The 22522-nt window shown below is 38.9% G+C and overlaps 1 protein-coding gene across 1 annotated transcript in view; it reads right to left on the reverse strand.

The window, feature by feature from the left end:
* The window catches only part of LOC136771878 (coagulation factor XIII A chain), a 36299-nt gene extending 34408 nt beyond the window's left edge, over positions 1-1891 (reverse strand). Inside the window, exon 1 of the mRNA XM_066724432.1 lies at positions 1704-1891. Coding sequence (XP_066580529.1) covers positions 1704-1876 — 173 coding nt within the window. The 5' untranslated portion in view covers positions 1877-1891. The remainder of the gene's footprint in view (positions 1-1703) is intronic.
* Positions 1892-22522: the final 20631 nt, after the last annotated feature.

The following is a 22522-nucleotide window of genomic DNA, read 5'->3' on the forward strand; positions in this document are numbered from 1 at the left end:
ACTTCCCTGCAGTGAAAGGAAGAGAGGGCTTCATTCTCACAGCCTGCTGCAGCACCAGATGTGTATCGTAAAGAAGGCTCTGGATCGAATCAGCGTGGCCAAGAGTTGTCTTCCCTGAGCACGCAGAAGCAGCACCCACCACAATAGCAGTTCACCGTTTTTATTGTATTTCTTAGCAGACACCCTTATCTGGGGCAACTTACAATTGTTACAATACATCACATTATTTTAACATCCAATTACATTTATTTTTTACTGGATTTTTACTGGAGCCATCTAGGTACAGTACCTTGCTCAAGGGTACAACAGCAGTGTCCCCCACCTGAGACTGAATACATGACCCTCTGCTCAGGAGTGTCTAACCACTACTCCACATTGCGGTCTGCTGTGAGGCTTTTTCTTAGTATCATTAGAACATGAAAAGTAATAATAATTTAAAAAAAAAGAATCGGTTAGGGATTATAAGATCTTTATGTTTTGTTTGTTTGTTTTTGGCCAGTCTTACCACCATAAGCCATCAACTTTACCAAAAATCCAATCTTGACCTGCCAAAAGCAACCCTGGATAACACACAAAACACCCAATATGCAGAATAAAGAAGTATTGATGCCATTCTCATTGAGTCCCACTGTTCTGCAACCTTTTGTCCCATCCAAGCTCTCAGAGACTTAATTGAACTAGTAATTAGAGCTTATTCATAGTTGGAAATTTTCAGCAAAATATGATATTTATATAAACGACTTTCATTCTGCAACATTATATCAGCTAAACAATTTCAAAAGTCAAATAAAACACATTATTAGTAATTGAGAGGTAAGTTGGACCGGAAACTAGCAGATGCTGGGCTGAGACCCACTGTCCTAAAAAGCTGAGATATGTCTCTAGGCAGAATCCTAACTAACAGTGCAGTCAAAATACTATTATTTAAATTATGCAGAGGTCATAAATCATGCAAAGACATTTACACCATATTTCTAAGAATGCTCCTGGACTAAAACCTTAACCAAATTCATTGTAAAGATTGTATGCAAATAAGTATGCAAATGACATGCAGTCTGGTAAGCTGATATAGGAAAATAATATAGCAAAGGATGAAGCTGAAAATTGCAACTGAATTCAAGTAGTTTAGCTGTAATTCATATTCCTTGTTACTCCTGTTGTCCATATTTGAATTTGTCTTAAGTAGGATGCACACAATTGGTTTTAGTCAGCACAAACATGTTTTATGCATCTCAATCCTGAATATTGCAAAGAGATATACAATGTATGTGCACACTACTTGTCTCAAGGGATTACAACAAGACTGCATTTTCTTTATAAAATCACAAAAGAAAACAATTTGTTAATGTTTACATTAACATGTGCACCACCAAGCCCAATCAAGAATGCAAACACAAAAGAAAATAATAAAGAAAAAGAAAAAACAGCAAACAAGCTGTTCAGAGACTTCATTCCTAGTTTCCGATAGCTATTTTGCCCTGGAAAACCAGATTAAATGCACCTTAAAGGTGGTAACTATTTAAATACCCATTTTCAGAGCATTCACAACTTCCATGTTATTGAACAGCAGGAGAAAGATCAACAGATGTGGAGACCACCCCACGCTTAAAAAGCAACCAACAAAACAAAACACAAAGAACATTTGACATTCTCATTTATTTGCTGAAATAAAATGGCAAACGGCAGGAGAAGTTGCACTCTACCTGGGCTGGAGAAGACTGAGCTTTTCCTTTGGCGCTTCTGTGCAGTCTGATTCACAGAGTAGAGGAAGGCAACTTCTGCTGCCATTTATATAGAGAGGGAGAGGGAAGCCCTGGGGCAGGAGGCAGGGGGGAGAGGTTTCAGTTCTGCGGTCCTTCCTCAGCCCCTCATGCATCTGGAGCTGCTGGCTGATAGGGGTAGGGGCCACAGGGACAGATAAGTCATTAATATAGCAGTTACAGATGTTCCACCTTGGGCACTCCAAGCGACTGTCTTTTGCAATGCAATGCAGCAAGGAGCCCTTATAGGGGTCACAGAGTTTTTAACACGAGCAGAGCTGTTCTGAGGAATTTCAATTGAACTTCTTTCTTCAAAGAGAACTCTCCTTCAAAGACAGGCCATGTTGTTGTTGTTTGTTTGTTTAAGCAAATGTCAGTGGAGAATTACGATAGCTCTGTGGCTAATGAAGAACCAATAACACATGGGCGGGTTTACGAGAAGCGTTCATACGCTGGATCACTCAGGGGGGCCCAGATTCACAGAGACTCAACACTGGACTGTTTGTGTCCGTTGTTTGGCAGAGAAGAGGGGTTTGCAAATGCTGTAAACACCTCAGAGGGGGGGGCTGCTGTTAAATTCATCCATCACAGCAGTTGTATCCTGCTATTTTTCATATCGTGACTGGAGTTTTGTTGTTGTTGTTGTGCCATATGGTAATCAACTTTTTTTTTTCTTTTGGCACATCTTTAATTCACTCCATAACTCCTCAAGTTCTTAAAAGCAAAACTGTATTTTAGTCTTTATTTGTGGGTTACACTTAGTTGTGGTGGTAATGAAAAAAAAAGGAAATAGCAGTCTGACTAAATGAAAATGTTCTTATTCTGATTATCTGCCTTTTGTCTGTACATTGATCAAAGTAGCATCGAGGAAACCTATAGCAAATAATGCAAAACATGCATCATTTTCCATTAAAAAAAAAACAGCAATACATGCATTTGTTAAACCATTTGTCATTCAGTCGGCATTCTCAATCTCTTAATTAGTCTCTCAATTGTTGGAACCTGAGAAAGAAAAAACTTCACACGATAAGGTACTTTGTTAGTTCTTGATTTATTCCATTGTGGAAAGACAGCAGAGTTGTGCCCAATGGGAAATACACAGGAAGGTGAGACATGATATTGTGAGACTTTCCCATACTAAATAAGTGCATTTATGTCTTACAGCAAAATACCGTAAGTGCAGAAAGTGTGTACAAAAAGGGTTTCATGTGAAATCCTCACTATCTTTTCTGTGGCCTTAAAAGTCTGCCTGCTTTGAAAATCAGTGCAGTTTCCATATTAACCATAAACATTGGTGTGTTACTGGAGTCAGATAGTGTGTCTGGAGAGGAGAACCAAGGTTCTTCAGTCTGAATTGTGCAGTTAAAGGCAAATGCCCGGACTATTTAAAAAAAATTGGACCCACCCTACAACTGCTAGTGCAGGGGCAAATAGAATTTTTCTGACAGAAGAACCTTTCTACCTAAAGCAATTAATAATAATAATAATAATAATAATAATAATAATAATAATAATAAAGTAATGGTGTCTCCAACCCTGGTTCTGGAAAGCCCTAAACCCTAATCTGGAAAGCCCCGTAACACAAACTATTGATCAATTCAACAAATAACTTAAAGGGACTTGGGGGACTTGGGGCCTTAAGGGCTGAAGAGGTTTCAGACGTTTGTGCCAAATGATCTCTGGAGGATTGCACTTCCAAAACTGTTTGCTTGATCAGAAATACATGTTACCGGATCTTCATAAATTGATGGTCTGGGTGAGCAGAACACTGATTGAGACTCCGAACAGATTAGCTTGCTGAATGTTACATTTCCACCACAAACTGTTTAAAGAACAAAGTCAAAAACAAAACAAAATATAAGAAAAGAATATATATATATATATATATATATATATATATATATATATATATATATATATATATATATATATATATATATATATATATTTCCAAGGAGCAGGGAACATTTACAGAAAGTGCTTTATATGAGCCATGAACCCCTGCTGGGCTTTGTAGTTTACCTTTGTAACATCAATCCTGATTAGGAAAACACTGCAAGTTGTTTCAAAACTGGCAGAAAACCAACTCTAGTCTAGTGAGAAAATTTATTTGATACCACAGCATACCCTATGCCTACTTTTCACCTGAAAGGTAGCCTTGCCTGGCCCCATAGTCCTAGGAGGCTTTGAGAAGGGACTGGGTACAGAATGCACAAACTCTCCATTACACCTGTGCCAAGTTCCTGCTTTATTAACCCAACAATTTCATGACAGGGCCATAATTGTGAAATTCAACAGATTTCAGGTGCTTTTCATACAGATTGTACTTTGCATTTGGCTTAATCTCCTGCCAATCACTCCATCACCAGCTCATGCCATCTCACCCATTGTGTGCCATACCCATCGCCACCCTGCTGCACAAAAGCACCATCAGAAAGGAAAGAAGTCTAAACCATTTTTGTACACCACCCACAAACATGGCTGCCAGTGACAACATGTGTCATACTGAGGGGCAGAAGACTGAGCTTCTTGTGGTCACAGCTGAACCTACAAGGTACCAATCTTGAACTGGTTGATGTATAGGAAACAGAGGGTGTCGATTAGAGGAGTTGCTTCTAACTGGAGTGAGGGTGATAGTGGAGTTCCACAGAGATCAGTACTAGGGCCTTTGCTTTTTCTAATCTATATTAATGTTCTGGACTCTGGGATAGTTAGCAAACTTGTCAAAGTTGCAGATGATACTAAAATAAGTGGCTCAGCAGATACAATTTTGGCAGCACACACTATTCAAAGGGACTTAACATAACATTCAGTTGTGGGCCGACACCTGGCAAAAGAAATTCGATGTGGACAAGTGTAAGGTATTACATGCAGGTAACAAAAATGTCCATTATAATTACACTATGGGAGGAATAGAACTAGATGAAGTAATGCATAAGAAAGACCTAGGAGTCTACATGGACTCCTCACTTTCTCCATCCAAACAATGTGGGGAAGCAATAAAAAAGGCAAACAGAATGCTAGGGTATATTGTCAAAAGTGTAGAATTGAGAACAAGGGCAGTAATGTTCAGACTGTACAATGCGCTAGTTAGAGCTCATCTGGAATAATTTTCACCCTGGAACAGAGGAGACTACATGGGGACTTGACTAAAGTCTTCAAAATCATGAAAAGCATCGACCACATCAAACCAAAGGAGCTTTTCCAGATCAGCAGGTACACCCGCACTCGGGGACACAACTGGAAATTGGGCTTCAAGGCATTCAAGACAAAAAACAGGAGACACTTCTTTACACAGAGAGTTGTCACAATCTGGAACAAACTCCCCAGTGATGTGGTTGAAGCTGAAAATTTGGGAACATTTAAAAATAGACTGGATAGGATCCTTGGATCACTTAGTTATTAATGGACACCAAACGAGCACAATGGGTCGAATGGCCTCCTCTCATTTGTAAACTTTCTTATGTTTCGTCTTATGTTTCTTAATCTACAATCTACCTACAGGACACCTCCTCGGCCCAGTGAATGCACTTCAGTTTGTTAAGTTAAGTAGCTGTTTTGTTCATTATTTTTGTATTTATTGCATAATATGTCCTCATTAACTTAGCACAGTTTCAACCATTTACTTTACAATGCTACAAGGAACTACCACCTTTTCCTGTAAAGCATTATATTATTTATTTACGCATTGAGGCTGTAGTAATAACTTGTAGTTTGTGATCCATGGGAACTGCTTTCTGTAATCAGATATGGTTTCATTACATTCTAGTGATTATTTGGGCTCCTGTACAAAGCAATTGTGTTTTTACTACCTTTCCATGTAATCAGGGAAGGCTCTTAATTGTGGCAATTGACTGTTACTGCACTTTTGTAATACTTAAAATGCTTCTTGTGTAAACTGTAAGTCACTCTGGATAAGGGCATCTGCTAATAAATAAATAATACAAATAATCAAACACACTAAAATGCCACTTTGTTTACATGAAAATGACCTGCTTGCCAGGTTTGCTTGTACATTTTAATAATCAATGCATCCCAATGAATGTGAATATAATTAAGCCCATCGGTTGTAATAAGGTACATTTTTAACTTTATATTCTTTATTACACCTAGGCCAAATCAAAACTTCAACCTATTCGTGAATCACAAACTACAAAGTTGTACTTTAGAGAGTTTTAATTCAGAAGCAGTAGAAAGTGGCTTTTCTGAAAATCAATTAAACTGCGATTGGATACAAGTTTCAAATGTTTGATTTGCTGACAGAGCAAAGTTATGATGTGGTCTTGGCCTTAGAATAATCACTCTTTAAAGGTGGGGCTCTTATTAGCATTCAATTACTTGATTCTGCCCATTACAAAGTCTGGGACAAAATAAAATGAAAATGTAGCAGCTGGGCAGTCAAGTCACATCAAGTTATTTCTCATCAGTTACTGAGGAACACTACTGAATAAAACGTAAACCTTTACCTTAAACTTTATTATTAGATACTTAAAGATAACAGCATCATCTTTTAATTTATGGTTTGTCTGCTGTTATGTCAATATGTAACTGGTCCTTCACATAATTTGATGTTCTTTGTGAGCAAAAGAGATAATTAACCTTAAATTGAAGCACGGCGTACAGTATCTGCTGGCGGCACATTCCCGCATGGATGAATAAGCAGTATACAAGGCGGCATACAACCTCTCTCCTTATCAGAGGCAAACTCTCCATTTTCAGAAGAAGCTAGAAGAATGTGCTGGGGTCAAACAGATAAGGAAACATCATGCTTTTGCAGATATTTAAAAATAACCAGTGGGCTACAGTTGGCATCTGTGTGTTCTTTCTAAGAGACACAGGAACAGAATAAATGACAGCTTAATTGTCACTGCTAAGTAATAAGACTTCAAGATACACTTAATGGGGAGGTGTCCTAATATGATATACCTCACAGATAGATTTTTTTTTTTTAATGGAAAACAATGTAGAATTTTACAGACTGTAATCCCTAAAGTATTTGGGTGTGTCTGTTTTTCGTTATTTGTTTGTTTGTTTGTTTGTTTGTTTTTGTTGTGTTCGGGATCTGCAGTTGGTGTGAAGTTAAATCCCCTCACGTTCAGGTTTATATGTCTTACCCGGCATATTTAAATCCTATATGTGGAACCAAAAACAGGAAAGCCGCCCAGAAACCCATGTCATCAAAAACAAAAGGCAGACATGTCAGTATCACAAATATTAAACACCAAATATAACCAATCAGAAACAATTGACTTTGAACATTCTACATCTCTGAAATGAACACTTCTTGTATTGTATAATAATTAACTGCATGCCATGTTCTTTGCCTTGCCCTGCACAGAATCTCTGGATACCATTATAATCTCGTATAACATTTTACCACAATTTACCCACTTCCTCAGCCCGTGTGCAAATGTAGACCGTATGTGAAGACTGCATACCCAAAAGACTCATTCCCTGACACGGGGAGAGTTTGAATTCTACCAGACTCAGAGGGATGATATCACAGACCTTGGATAAACTTGGTAACACCGTAGAACAAAATGACAAACAACTGTGTGAATTTACTGTGATAAAACAGTCATAAGGGTACGGGCACAGAGTGCATTGGCCTCTGCCCCCGGCCTAGCCATCAAAGGAAAGAAGATCATGTCAAAATAATGATACAATGTTCAATATTCATGGGCAAACCAATTGACAATTTACCACTTTAAAGCGCCTTGCTCACATATCGCCAGCTTTCCTTTATGAACTCGTTTCTTTCACACCAGTGTATAGATGTCTCTCTCAATAGCACTCCCATTTCTGATGCCAACCCTGCTTCCTGCCAACTTCAATGCCTGCTCCAGACTTGGCAGTAAAATGAAGGATGACTGTACTTTAAATGAACACCAGATGCAAAAATAATGATATATATTACATCACTTTTGTACACACCACTGACCTATCAAGTCCTTGGCACTGAGTTATCGACCCTTCATACACTACAGCGACACACAAAATGACGAGCTGTCACCCACTTGGAGAAAATTGACAGGGAGCAGGGAATAGGATCCCTGTAAGACAACTTTTAAAACATATTTCTGCTTCCTCCAGCAGCATCTCCTTGTTAGAAATGATCACTACAGGTAGAGGTTTCATTAATACATGATACAGATTTTGAAATTAAAAATTAAATCGAATGCATTATTTCAGGCACCCGTGCTGTCAGCTTTGGAATAATGACATAAACCACCTCAACTTAATCAGAAATATTAATTAAAAGGGAAGACCTTTAAGAACAAACTGCATTAATGTCACTAAAGGTAGTGCATGTTAATATCCCAGTGGGGAGGATTAAGAGTTTTGTTGCAGTAATTGCAGTAAAGGCAAATCTTAAATGCCACCACAAAAGTAAATAAAACTAATGAAAAGGGAAAAATAGATATATTTCAGTGAACTTTTCAATACTACCCTGCACATCATAAATTACAATCTCCAGTAGAAATTTATTTTATAGTTTGGGACAATTTTCGTCTACATATAGAGAAGGAGAAAAGAACATGACTGGGTACAAGTTCCTAATTTACTATTAACAGGTAGGACAAAGTTTAGATTCGGTCTGGGTCATTACTTCAGATCTCTTCCACTTATTTCAAAGCCACTCGTCCCCATGTCCCAATATTTCCTCCTTCCCTCCATTCTGTCTAACTGGAAACAACTCACTAAACACGAACCTGTGATGCCCTGGAAAGTATACAGTGTTTCCAATGCTTGTTAACCAGAACTATTACAAGATTCATTATATGTATGTATTCAGTTCTTAACCAGAAGCAACAGAAAGCGCGAGACAGATGCCTCATTTACACAAGGCCGACCTGGCAATGGGAATCACCCAATTAAAAACAGGCTGCCAAATCACAACTAACTAAACCATACTCTAGAAACACCCTGGTGACTCAAATTCTAGCTAAATAACTAATCAGGAGTCGGATCCAATGGTGAAGAGAAACATTAAACATTCTGTCTGTGGTAAGTCACAAGAAAGGACCGTAGAAGAAAAGCAAGTTCACAGGTTTGCAGGTTCACAGGTATTCTTGTTAAAATACATAAAATTGAAAGACTCTAGTGACTTGGCCTACACTGCATGGTTTGCTCTGCTCATATTTCAAATTTTAGATCTTAAGAGTTTCAATTTCACATTGATGCTGGATGATGGTTGGAGGCATACAAAACACTTTGACCAATGAATTATAGCGGCATTATGAATATGTATTGAGAATTGGACTGTGTAAAAAAAAAAATACAAAAAAACTAAAAAAAATATATGTTTCCTTGTAAACTGAGTTGCTCAGAAGAAATTATTGAAGACGCACAGTATTCACCCAGACTTTAAGTGCATATAAAACCCTGTCTGTTGTCAGTGGAAGGAGCCCGCTCTGTCAGTGGCCTTCAGCATTCCTGAGCCTCTGCTGTTTTGGGTCTTTCTCCCTGTATACACAGAACAGACGCCCTGTCACGCTGTTCTGAAAACATTCGATTATGGCCAGTTTGACACGGCCAGTGGAAGAGGGGTCTGAATCAGACTAAATAAATAAGTGTCCTGGTGTCTCTAAAGGGTTGCCTACAAGGTTACTGGAGCTTGCGAGTGAAATTTGACCCAATGGCCACAATAAAACCTTCGTCTTCATCTTCTTCTTCCACTTCTTCCTCCTCGTGATTATTGTTATTCCTTTCATTGTCTTGTTTCTGAATTTCTAGTTTTATACTGTAAACTGTAACTGAGAGAAATGAAGCTTACATCCGTCGTATGTGTCATCGTAGGCACTTTTGTATTTCCACACTGCAGACTGGGAACACAAGCAAAGGCAAATATTATTAATGCCCTCAATTTGATCTTATGGGGAAAGAGGAACAACATCCAATATACCCCACACAGCAAGTCCTATCCAGTCATGAATAAGAGCTCCCAATCATCGCTGTCTACTGGTACAGCTGGATTTCAACTGGCAACCCAGCTAAGACACATCCTGCAATCTGAGTGGTGGCTTTTACTGGATAAGCTAGTCTGAAGCTCTGATCAGTGAGTTCATCCAAAGTCATTACAAAGCTATGCACTCCAAATTGATATTAATACTGTAATATTAACTTCAGATGGTACTCAGAAAAAGTGTTGCATTATAAAGAAAGTCTTTGTCTCTGGTGTCATTTACTTCCTAGTGTGAAATCCCAGAAGTTTTAACACCATCTGCAATCATGTGTTTGTATTCCTATATGACTTTGATGACTATTTTATTCTTCATCTGAACAAGACATTTTAAAAAGCATTAAACAGCATGAACAAAACAGAAGCAATGTCTAGCTAGAAGAAAGTCATGGGTGAGTGAAGAGTGGAAGACCGTGGTATTACATGAAATGTCAAACACAAACACTGTGGGCATGCTTCTTATGATCAAATCAAAACAGTGGTACCTACCAATTAGGGACATATCTTGCCCGGTGTTAAGAACAGCATGAGTGAATTCAGATCTATTAACACTGAACCCAGGTTCTGCGTTCTGCTTTCAACTCAACAGTCAGCAGAGTGTTTTTTAGGTCTGCCAAAATGATGGAAGAGCTAAATGTTTAGGGGCTCTGGGGTTCCATTTGTAAAACTTGTGTGAGTAACAGTTACGTAGATAATCTGCATTCCCACATGTTTGCACTGCACACAATACATAATAAATAAATGGCTATGTGTTTCTTTTCATGTTTCTTTGATTGTTTGTTTGTTTTCCCGCCTTGGGGAATCTCTTCACAATAAATAACACATTTTAAATGCTGTCTGCTTTGCTAGAATCTTGAGAATGTGCCCAGCATTATATTGTTTGAGTTTAAAATTATCTCAAAACAAAGGAATCTTAACAAACTAGTTCGATTTTAATTCAAATGCTTGTTGTTTTTGTTTGTTTGTTTGATTGTTTTTGGTTTGATTATGGAAGCCATTGGAAATTAGCTTATAAAAGAATAATACTGCCAATACTCTTCATAGGGCCTTTTTGTTGTTGCTACTTGACAGTTATGTATAAAGTTGTTCTGGACTGTTTTGACAACACCCCCTGAAGTCGACACATTTCTGTTGCCACAAGATTGCATGGTTCTGTCTTCACTCTATTGCAATGTTGTCACGTTATTTGGATAGCGGGGATCACAGCTGTTAGTACAGAGGGCAAATTAGTGTCTTTCCAAATGTCTTTTTATGGCACTGAAGTGTCTCAGTATAGCCTTTGTGTTCCACCTTTGATATGCATTGGGGAGCTGTAGGTTATGCCTTATGTGTTTGATGTTATATTGACACTTATCTCTGCTCTAGCTCTCTTCATGGCTGGAACTCTCTTCTGCTTACATTATTGCATTTTGCACTTACTGTATTTATTGTATTTTGCAATGCCTTTCTAAAGTGTTTTTGTCACAACTGTAAATAATAAAATCTATTATTATTATTATTATTATTATTATTATTATTATTATTATTATTATTATTGACTTTTCCAAAATCAAGCGTATCCAGTGTCAACCTGCCTTTGATCCATGGTTTCACCAATCCAATTCCACCTTAAGTAATTTACTGGGCATGCACCAACAGGCAGTAGGTAAAACTCTAGGTAAAACCAGTTGGCCAAAGTAGGTAAAAAGTACAATCACTATCATTTTCTGTTTACCTGCTTGAGTTGCCACATTGCATGAGATCTGGGCCTCCTTCGTCTGGTATTGTTTGCTCTGTAATTCAGTCTCTGTAAAAGACGTGCAGAATGGGATTAACGAGTTTACAGCCAGAGTACAATGAATGCTGTACATATTGTTCCACTGACATCATTATTCTACAGGAATATTCAGACGGATTATGCCCACTGTTCTGTCAACACGTGATAAATGTTTTCCGTTGATGGAACACTTGCTGGGTATGCCCTCCTGGGAGGCAGAAAGATCAATCACATGGAGGATCAAATATTTAATTCTTAGATTTTTGTTCCAAATCTCATTTCATATGCCAGGCGTGCACCAGGAGTTATATGATTTGGCTTGTCATGTGAAGCAAGTTTCCTGGGCCACCCACCCCCCCAAATCAGATTGCTGTCCTTCCTGTTTCACAACTCAGACAAGGGAGTTTGACAAAGTCATATGAAATGCCTATACCGTGCTGACTGTAGTGAATGCAAAATTGTAAAACATGTGCCTGGAGTTGAGTGGGTTTCCATTTGCTTCTAGGTAATTTGATTATTTATTTTTAAACGTATCTAAAGAAATCAAATAAGTACAGGCCAAAAAGTAAATGTAATGTGGGAAAAAACTGAACATATTCCTAATAAAAATGTTTGCGACACAGTGGTAGCATAGAAAATTAATACAGTACATACATACCAACTCTTTGATACTGCTGTTATCAAGTGCAATGAAAATAGTCTAGGCAGTCTAGAAATGTAATTCTCAAAATAGTCTCATGTTAGTGGGGTTACAGAATTCCAGGATGGACTGAGCTATTCCCATAATGGTGTTGCATTACCTGTCATTTGTCTCCCTTTTCTGTCAAGTGCATCTCAGAAGAGGCTCAACGCTGGATAAATCTGGAGACTAATGTGGTCATTTCATGTTTGGAGTACACCCTGCTGTTTCCATTGCTATTTGTGTACATGTGCCTGCACAATTCAGTATCATGATTAGAGCTCATTATCTTGATGGGGCATGATCTCTTTACCAGTAAGTCAGATGCCTGAATGTTTGCACGGTTTCACCACTTACTATCTCTGTCTAGTTTTGGAATTTTGACAATTTTTCTATTTAGTTTGATTTTTGGGCTAAAGGATTTTGACTGTGTAGACTATGTACCATGGGAATTTTTCCTCAGAGGGTCTGGGGAGAGATCCAGCTCATCGGTCCTTGTTCAGATGAGGAAGCCTTCTAAACGGTTGGTGAAAAGACCAATTGAGAAGATAGTTAAGTTAAGTTATGGCACCTACCATGAAACAATAAAAGTGAGATGGTTCGAGGTTGTTGCACTCCATTGCTTATGGATTATATCCATAAGCAGTGTACTATATCTATTGTATTTATTAATCGTATACCAATGCTTTGGTAATACAGTATGGTAACCCAACCAGTATAAAGTACCAGATGCTTAATTATAGTAAATGACTTGAGATTTATTTATTTGGATACTGTTCTCTGTGGTTATAATTGGATTTGCTATTTAGTTATTTAGCCTTGCACACAACATTTGATTGATTGCACATTTCATATCTAATTTATTTTTCTTTGGTTGTAGTCTGCTAAAGCACTGGCGCTTTTCAATTTGATGATATTAGATTGAAGTTACTGGAGTTAGCATTACTGCTGCTATATTGAAAGCATGGTTATATGGAAACTATAGCTGCTAATTGAAAATTACTGCAATTAGTTGACACTGCTGCTACATAAACACAATATTGATGCTATACTGGAATATGTGGTACTTGATAAATTGCTGTTTGCACAAATAAACATTTTAAATTGTTTTAATTGGTCTTTGGTTGTGTGTTTGGGAAGGGTGCTGGTTCAAGTCCTTACTCAATAAAATAACCTAATGAGGTTTTCCTTTTCTGGTTACAAATGTACATATAATTGGACCTAGTAATAGGGTAAAAGACCTGTAACAATATCCTGAAGTTAAAATTGATGAGGTTGTGTTACACAAGATGCTAAACTTGGCTAACAAGTAACTCAGCGCATTAAAATGTTGTTTTCAGCTTTTTGCTACACCGACAACAGCACGTGCTTGCTAATGAAGTCATTCCATGCGAAAAAAGAAAAAGGAACTGATGACTAAGATTACAACACTTTCATTCCCAAAGAGAGTTAAGCACATTGCAACCCTGATGAGCACATCACTAGCTGGATCCATATGTACTCGGAGACAGGGGCCTCACTATACCCTATTTAGGTATTTTCTCTCAGCCCCCCAAAAATAATATGATTATGAAGTAACGGCGCAGTCAAACAGTCTGACAAAACACTGTCAGCCACCCCTCGTATTTTCTCTCAGCCCCCCTAAAAATAATACAACAAAAGAATCCAAGAATGAAGAAGTAACTCCGCATAACACTGTCTGCAACCCACTCTGACACCGGTAAAAAAACACCGTCAGCACAACCCCAACCCCCCCAACCCACTGTGACACCGAAAAAAACACCATGAGCACAACCTCAACCCCCCGATACTGGACAACATTTCGAAGCCCCCCTAAAACTTGAAGTCTAGAAATGCCCCTGCTTGGAGACACAAGCATCTTTTCCAAAGCATGATTCTATACTCAAACTTGCAAATTCGGAATTGGTTTGTTCATCTTTAAAAGTAAAACCAACTCCACACAAACCCCACTCTTCTGCATCTACAGTGAGAGAAAAAAGTATTTGATCCCCTGCTGATTTTGTACGTTTGCCCACTGACAAAGAAATGATCAGTCTATAATTTTAATGGTAGGTGGATTTTAACAGTGAGAGACAGAATAACAGCAAAAAAATCCAGAAAAATGCGTTTCAAAAAAGTTATACATTGATTTACATGTTAATGAGGGAAATAAGTATTTGACCCCTTCGACTTAGTACTTGGTGGCAAAACCCTTGTTGGCAATCACAGAGGTCAGACGTTTCTTGTAGTTGGCCACCAGGTTTGCACACATCTCAGGAGGGATTTTGTCCCACTCCTCTTTGCAGATCCTCTCCAAGTCATTAAGGTTTCGAGGCTGATGTTTGGCAACTCGAACCTTCAGCTCCCTCCACAGATTTTCTATGGGATTAAGGTCTGGAGACTGGCTAGGCCACTCCAGGACCTTAATGTGCTTCTTCTTGAGCCACTCCTTTGTTGCCTTGGCTGTGTGTTTTGGGTCATTGTCATGCTGGAATACCCATCCACGACCCATTTTCAATGCCCTGGCTGAGGGAAGGAGGTTCTCACCCAAGATTTGACGGTACATGGCCCCGTCCATCGTCCCTTTGATGCGGTGCAGTTGTCCTGTCCCCTTAGCAGAAAAACACCCCCAAAGCATAATGTTTCCACCTCCATGTTTGACGGTGGGGATGGTGTTCTTGGGGTCATAGGCAGCATTCCTCCTCCTCCAAACACGGCGAGTTGAGTTGATGCCAAAGAGCTCGATTTTGGTCTCATCTGACCACTACACTTTCACCCAGTTCTCCTCTGAATCATTCAGATGTTGGCAAACTTCAGACGGGCCTGTACATGTACTTTCTTGAGCAGGGGGACCTTGCGGGCGCTGCAGGATTTCAGTCCTTCACGGCGTAGTGTGTTACCAATTGTTTTCTTGGTGGCTATGGTCCCAGCTGCCTTGAGATCATTAACAAGATCCTCCCGTGTAGTTCTGGGCTGATTCCTCACCGTTCTCATGATCATTGAAACTCCACGAGGTGAGATCTTTCATGGAGCCCCAGACCGAGGGAGACTGACAGTTATTTTGTTTCTTCCATTTGCGAATAATCGCACCAACTGTTGTCACCTTCTCACCAAGCTGCTTGGCGATGGTCTTGTAGCCCATTCCAGCCTTGTGTAGGTCTACAATCTTGTCCCTGACATCCTTGGACAGCTCTTTGGTCTTGGCCATGGTGGAGAGTTTGTAATCTGATTGATTGATTGCTTCTGTGGACAGGTGTCTTTTATACAGGTAACGAGCTGAGATTAGGAGCACTCTCTTAAAGGGAGTGCTCCTAATCTCATCTCGTTACCTGTATAAAAGAGATCTGGGAGCCAGAAATCTTGCTGATTGATAGGGGATCAAATACTTATTTCCCTCATTAACATGCAAATCAATTTATAACTCAGACTTTTTCAGGATTTTTTTGATGTTATTCTGTCTCTCACTGTTAAAATACACCTACCATTAAAATTATAGACTGATAATTTCTTTGTCAGTGGGCAAACGTACAAAATCAGCAGGGGATCAAATACCTTTTTCCCTTACTGTACATGTGCAGGATTTTACATAGTCAAATATGCTTATATAGTCCATTATTATTTTTACCCCACATCGTGTTGCATTCCCCCATTCTGTGACCTGCTGTTGGGCTGAAGTTTCTCAGCTGGAGACGGTCCTCCTGCAGGCCTGTCTTGATATATTGTCCATGGACAAAGGCAGAAATTAAATTGGGCCCTGCTGAAGACTGTCTGAGTCCTCTGTCCTGTTTGTCTGTTTAAGCCTTTGCTTTGCTAGGGCAGTGGTGTATTGAGCAGGATGTGTAGGGCTAAGGGGGTATGACAAATTTGCAAAGGGCAGAGTGAACGAAACAAAGTCTAGTCTGTTAGGTAATTTATCTTTTACTATATCTAATCATAGGCTTTGTATTATGAAAATGTTGCATATCTATTACTTAATAAACTGTTGCTAAACCGTCGCCTCTGTCCAGCTGCTCAAACGCTTTGGGAAACACTGTGGTTGGACAACAGAAGCATAAACATCATCAGTTCAAGTCATTTGTCATTCATCACCAACTCTTTTGGGGAGAGAGTGCCAATTTCTTAGATTTGTTCTTAGATTTTCTGTTATGTTTTGTTTTATATTGTCTATGCTTTACATTGTGACTGTATTTTAACTTTTGTTAGTGTAAAGCACTTTGTTCAACATGTGTTGTTTTTTTAAATGTGCTATACAAATAAATGTGATTGATTGACTGAGAGTTTGACACTTACAAATATCTCACCAGAAATATGCATTTATTGTAGATTTTGTATGTCATACAACATTTAATCAAATTAACATTGAAAGAGATGTTTTATCAGGACTCCAAAAGGTGGAACAAGCATATAACTTTATCAAATGTAAGTCGCTCTGGATAAGAGCGTCTGCTAAATGATAAATAATGTAATCAGACTTCATCAAAGGACTGAAATACACAGGGGGTAGTTATTTATAGAGTATAAATACACCAGGTTATTTCACTTAACACTTACTATATTAATATAAAACACATATAACATTACATCTCAAACTAAACAAACATCAGAATGAAGTTCACCATCCACATATCACATCATTATTTAAATTACTGCAGGATTTATGATTATTTCATCGACTTCCATTACGGTTATAATTAATCAGTTATTGTAATTAAACATATACATACCTTGTCATTGGTGACTTAGACATCATTAATTTCACTGATTGTTATAAATGGATAACAACATGTATTGGCATAACACTTGATCTTAAAAATTCTCCCCCCCATATTTAATAGCAGACACATACAGCCTTTCCAAACATTAGGGCAACTCACATATCACCTGTTTCATTGTTTTGTTTTTTAAGAAAGTCTCACTCTTCACTGTAATTGTGTGGTTTTGGCCTCTGTAGTGTGTAGTGTACATCTGTAGGAACAGAGAGTAAGTTCAGAGTAATGCTGGGTGTGTTTTTCCACCAAAGTTCGAGAAGGAGAATGTACTGAGCCTGACTTTCTCCTCTTCAGATGCCTGGTCAATAGGGAGGCATAGACCTTTGTTCCAAATATTGAGTGACACACATTAAAGCAATTTGAAACAACTGGCAAAGAATACAGCAATGTAGCAGTTTGCAGTTAGAGTCCTGCTGCTGTATTGCTGGTCCAACCTAAAACTTATGTGACCTCTGTGGAGTTACTCCCATCCCACCAAAAGGTACACTATTTGCAGTGGAATGTTAGCTAGGGAATGACCTATGCATTCAATGGCAGCTGATATCATTCATGAATATAAGCATGCAAATTAGATCTATTAATGTTAATATTTTTATTTATTAAGACAAACCTCCCTGTGGCTATAACAAAAATCAGCAGAGGTCGTGTGCTGTGCAGAGGATTGCTAATCTAAGCATGTATACTTCAAAGAATCTGTGTTTCATCGAAACAACCAAAGCATGTGTATTTTTTATTAGTATCCAAAAGTGTACTTAGAATGTATGTACATTTGTTATTATTATTATTATTATTATTATTATTATTATTATTATTATTATTATATTGTTTAGCTTGTTTAAAAACTTTCCATTAAATAGAAGGTTTTGATTTCTATTAAACTGGTACTGCATTTTTATTTTGTTTATGCAGGAGGGTGAGTGTTTTTGTGTCTGAGTCTACATAAACTCAGTATGAATTTAGCTGACTTTGCAGAAATTGGGAAAAATAATATTTTGCAGAAGGTTGTCACGGAACCTTCTTAATTTAGTAAAGAACAGTCCTTTCCCTCCTGAGTTGCAACAGTCCATTGCAACAAAAGCTGTTAAAAATAGGGCATTGCTTCATTACGCAATAATATTTTGTTATATTCATATCAACATTTTTACAACATGAAATAGTTAATATGACCCAGTACTTTGTGCTTTACAGACATCTACAACCTTGGTTTTAACAAGCATCTCATAAACACAGATTATTTATGAGTACAAAAGATTAAATGCAAGTTTGTCAAGTGCTGGCTGCACTAAAGAAACCATAATCTTATTAAAATAATTTCTCAGTGTGCGTACAAGCAGACAAACTGAGCAGTGTGGGTAAACCTCAGTGCTCAATAGCAGATTTCTTAACCTTGATGGCAAACTAACTGTCCTCCTTTTCTTCATTAGACACAATCCTGTAGGTGGATAACAGGTTTTGTGGGTGGAATTACTCATCAGCAATTCTTCAGCACATTTTGCACTCCTTGTGCAATCCTTACTCGCAGAGCCTTGTTTTGCATGCCTCCCTGTAAAAAGCTTGCAGCTGATGTCCAGACCCATTCAATCACTCACTCACTTTCAATAGACTGGAATTCATAAGTGTGAAAAGAAAGTTTGCAATCCATATCAGTGAATCTTGGCCTGTCTGCCAATTCTGATTCTAGTAGTTCATCCATCTAAGAGTATATCTGATCATACAAAGAGTCCAAAGAATATGGGGTAATCACTGACCACCTGTTGTTACTATTGATTTAGAAACATTTGTTCTGCTGCCTCTGCTAAATTCTAAGGAGATTGGCAGCTTTTCAACACTCAAGTTTGAAGAGCACTCTTTTTCAAAGAGCTTTCAAGATGGCAACTCAGATGCTGGGTTTAGAGCATGCCAAGGTGTGCCATGTGATCAAAGCTATCAAAACAACAAGTTGTTCTTCTACTCCATACCACACTGTGTTGGTAGATATTGAGATATCCACAACAGATGGAAACACACTGAAGACCAAGTTGATCGTTACTCCCAAGCAACCAAACAATTACATACTGTGGAATGATCAAATTGGGGGGGGTTATACCCCAGACAATTCACACACCAACATGGTGTGATGAGACTGGGCAGTCCTGATGCTCCCGGGCAGCTCATTCCACCAATGTGGGGTGACAGAGGAGAACGAGCAACTTGGAGAATTCGGACACCTGAGGGAAGGCATGACTAATTAACTTACTGAGAGGTTGAGCAAGGATAAAGGGAAAGACGAGAGATTGGAGACGGGAGCAGGAGGGAGTAATGTGAGAGAAGAATATAAAACGAGCATCAGAATTTGGAATGAATTGAAGTGGACGAATGGTCGAAGCAGGAAGGCAGTAGTCCAGTGAAACTGAGCACCCCCTTCCAGTCATCCCTTCGCCATTCTCTGTTTCTCATATCCTGAGCTGGCTGACAGTCTAAGCACCTACATCATCCACTTGTATTCCAGACAAGGCAATCTTTCAGACAAACTGAACTTTCTGGGCTCCGGCCCAAAGTTGGAATTAGAATTCAGACAAGTCTCGTCTCAGCTAATCAATCAAATAAGTGACCAATTAAGACCTGTACGGTGCATTGCCTGGCCTGAAGAAGACGCAGAGTGAGATTAATCAGTCTTGGAAGAGAACAGTATATTAAATAATCAAATATGGTATATGCCCCCTGAAAATATGTCAGCTTCAGTGTCTTCTTTGTAAATGAAGGGGTCTGCAATGCCTTAAAACCGAAAGAAGGCCCATTTTGGTGATATTGATATTTAGAAGTGCACGTCTAGTGGTTCTAATGAAGTTGTGAAATACATATGTTAGGCCACATTTGCAACAGTATTTTCCCAGCAGAAACCAATGGCCTCACTGAAGGTCAACAGAAGTGTGACAAGACTTATTCTCAGTGTTAAGTGTGTGACTGATGATGATAGACTGGAAGCAGGAAATATTTTTTTGCCTTACAAGATGATGTCTGAGAGAAGACCTGATTGAGTTTGGAAAAAAAAAGAAAGGCAAAAACCAGGCAGGCTCCGAGGCTATTCTTAGTTCATGCAGGAAAACAAACTGAGATTTAGTAAACACAGATTTAGAACAAACCCAAAACATACAAACATTTTAATTAAAATAGCAGTTTTCATAGTCTGCAATATTGTTAGTCCATCAGTTAAATCTAATGCAACTCAAATAATTAAATGTTTGTATACCGTTAAACCCACTGGGCACAGGGCGGTCAGGTCACCAGGCATTAACACACACACCACACTTACACAACTGCAGGGCAATGCAGAGTTCAACAGCCTGTCTTGGGCATGTAGGAGGTCCCAGGAGCTGTCACCCATATATATGTGCATCTATATACACTCACCTAAAGGATTATTAGGAACACCTGTTCAATTTCTCATTAATGCAATTATCTAACCAACCAATCACATGGCAGTTGCTTCAATGCATTTAGGGGTGTGGTCCTGGTCAAGACAATCTCCTGAACTCCAAACTGAATGTCTGAATGGGAAAGAAAGGTGATTTAAGCAGTTTTGAGCGTGGCATGGTTGTTGGTGCCAGACGGGCCGGTCTGAGTATTTCACAATCTGCTCAGTTACTGGGATTTTCACGCACAACCATTTCTAGGGTTTACAAAGAATGGTGTGAAAAGGGAAAAACATCCAGTATGCGGCAGTCCTGTGGGCGAAAATGCCTTGTTGATGCTAGAGGTCAGAGGAGAATGGGCCGACTGATTCAAGCTGATAGAAGAGCAACTTTGACTGAAATAACCACTCGTTACAACCGAGGTACGCAGCAAAGCATTTGTGAAGCCACAACACGTATAACCTTGAGGCGGATGGGCTACAACAGCAGAAGACCCCACCGGGTACCACTCATCTCCACTACAAATAGGAAAAAGAGGCTACAATTTGCACAGGCTCACCAAAATTGGACAGTTGAAGACTGGAAAAATGTTGCCTGGTCTGATGAGTCTCGATTTCTGTTGAGACATTCAGATGGTAGAGTCAGAATTTGGCGTAAACAGAATGAGAACATGGATCCATCATGCCTTGTTACCACTGTGCAGGCTGGTGGTGGTGGTGTAATGGTGTGGGGGATGTTTTCTTGGCACACTTTAGGCCCCTTAGTGCCAATTGGGCATCGTTTAAATGCCACGGCCTACCTGAGCATTGTTTATGACCATGTCCATACCTTTATGACCACCATGTACCCATCCTCTGATGGCTACTTCCAGCAGGATAATGCACCATGTCACAAAGGTCGAATCATTTCAAATTGGTTTCTTGAACATGACAATGAGTTCACTGTACTAAACTGGCCCCCACAGTCACCAGATCTCAACCCAATAGAGCATCTTTGGGATGTGGTGGAACGGGAGCTTCGTGCCCTGGATGTGCATCCCATAAATCTCCATCAACTGCTATCCTATCAATATGGGACAACATTTCTAAAGAATGCTTTCAGCACCTTGTTGAATCAATGCCACGTAGAATTAAGGCAGTTCTGAAGGCGAAAGGGGGTCAAACACACTATTAGTATGGTGTTCCTAATAATCCTTTAGGTGAGTGTATGTTATACACACACACACACACACACACACACACATATTTATAAAACTGGACTTAAACTGACCCTGAGTAAAATAAAAGTCCTGTTTAGCAGCTTTGTTACATCTGTAAGCCTTGAAACATATCTCTTCAGAGGCAGACGTGGTATTTGGGGTTCAGTAACAGGACAGGAAGCTGAGTTGCAGTTACAAGGTACAATAACAGGCACACTAGGACAATGCCACCACTCATACACAAGTACAGTCTAAGACTCTGTGTGTGATGGGATCAGTGTTGATTTTGTGAGATTTCTGGTTATGGCAGCTGGTAGATTGCCTGTTCTGGATGTTTCGCTGGGAAGAGTTCACTGGACATGCAGGGGAAAATAAAAACTATATTTTTTCCTAGAATGTAACTCTTCTTCTTTCTCTTATTTCTGCTTCTTTCTGCTTTCTGCTTCTTTCTCTCCCTGAGTTGTGCACTTGGTACAATCCCTCAATTCATAAAAGTGCACAGCGGCCATTGCTCTTTCTCAGTTCACGAAACTCCAGAAGCAGGTTAGTATTTTTTAAAGTTTTGTGTTTATGTAAAAGTTTGTATTTTTAAAGTATTTGTATTTAAAATCGTGTTTTGTATGTTTTTTTATAATTTACATACTGCATTTGTGAGCATTTTGTTTTATAGTGCAGAGGAGCCTGATTGAGTCTGCAGGCTGGGGCTGAGCACTGTTTTGTTTGTTTTATGCAGGCAAAAATTAGTAATGTCTTTCCATCAATAAAAAGATATTTAAACAAAGAGAACGTAATTTCTCACCAAATCATCAAGGAATTCGAGCCACGTGACACGTGCATCAATCTAACCTGTCCAGCTTTACAACTACAACTGAAATAATATGTTCCTGGGGAAGCAACATAACAAATAGCGACTTAAATAAATACAATATTTCTAATCATCCTTTGCATTACATTTCCATACATATATATATTTTTCCCAATAATGTCACAAATCTAAGAAAATGT

This window comes from Amia ocellicauda, chromosome 2 (genome assembly GCF_036373705.1).
Source record: "Amia ocellicauda isolate fAmiCal2 chromosome 2, fAmiCal2.hap1, whole genome shotgun sequence".
Taxonomy (NCBI): Eukaryota; Metazoa; Chordata; class Actinopteri; order Amiiformes; family Amiidae; genus Amia; species Amia ocellicauda.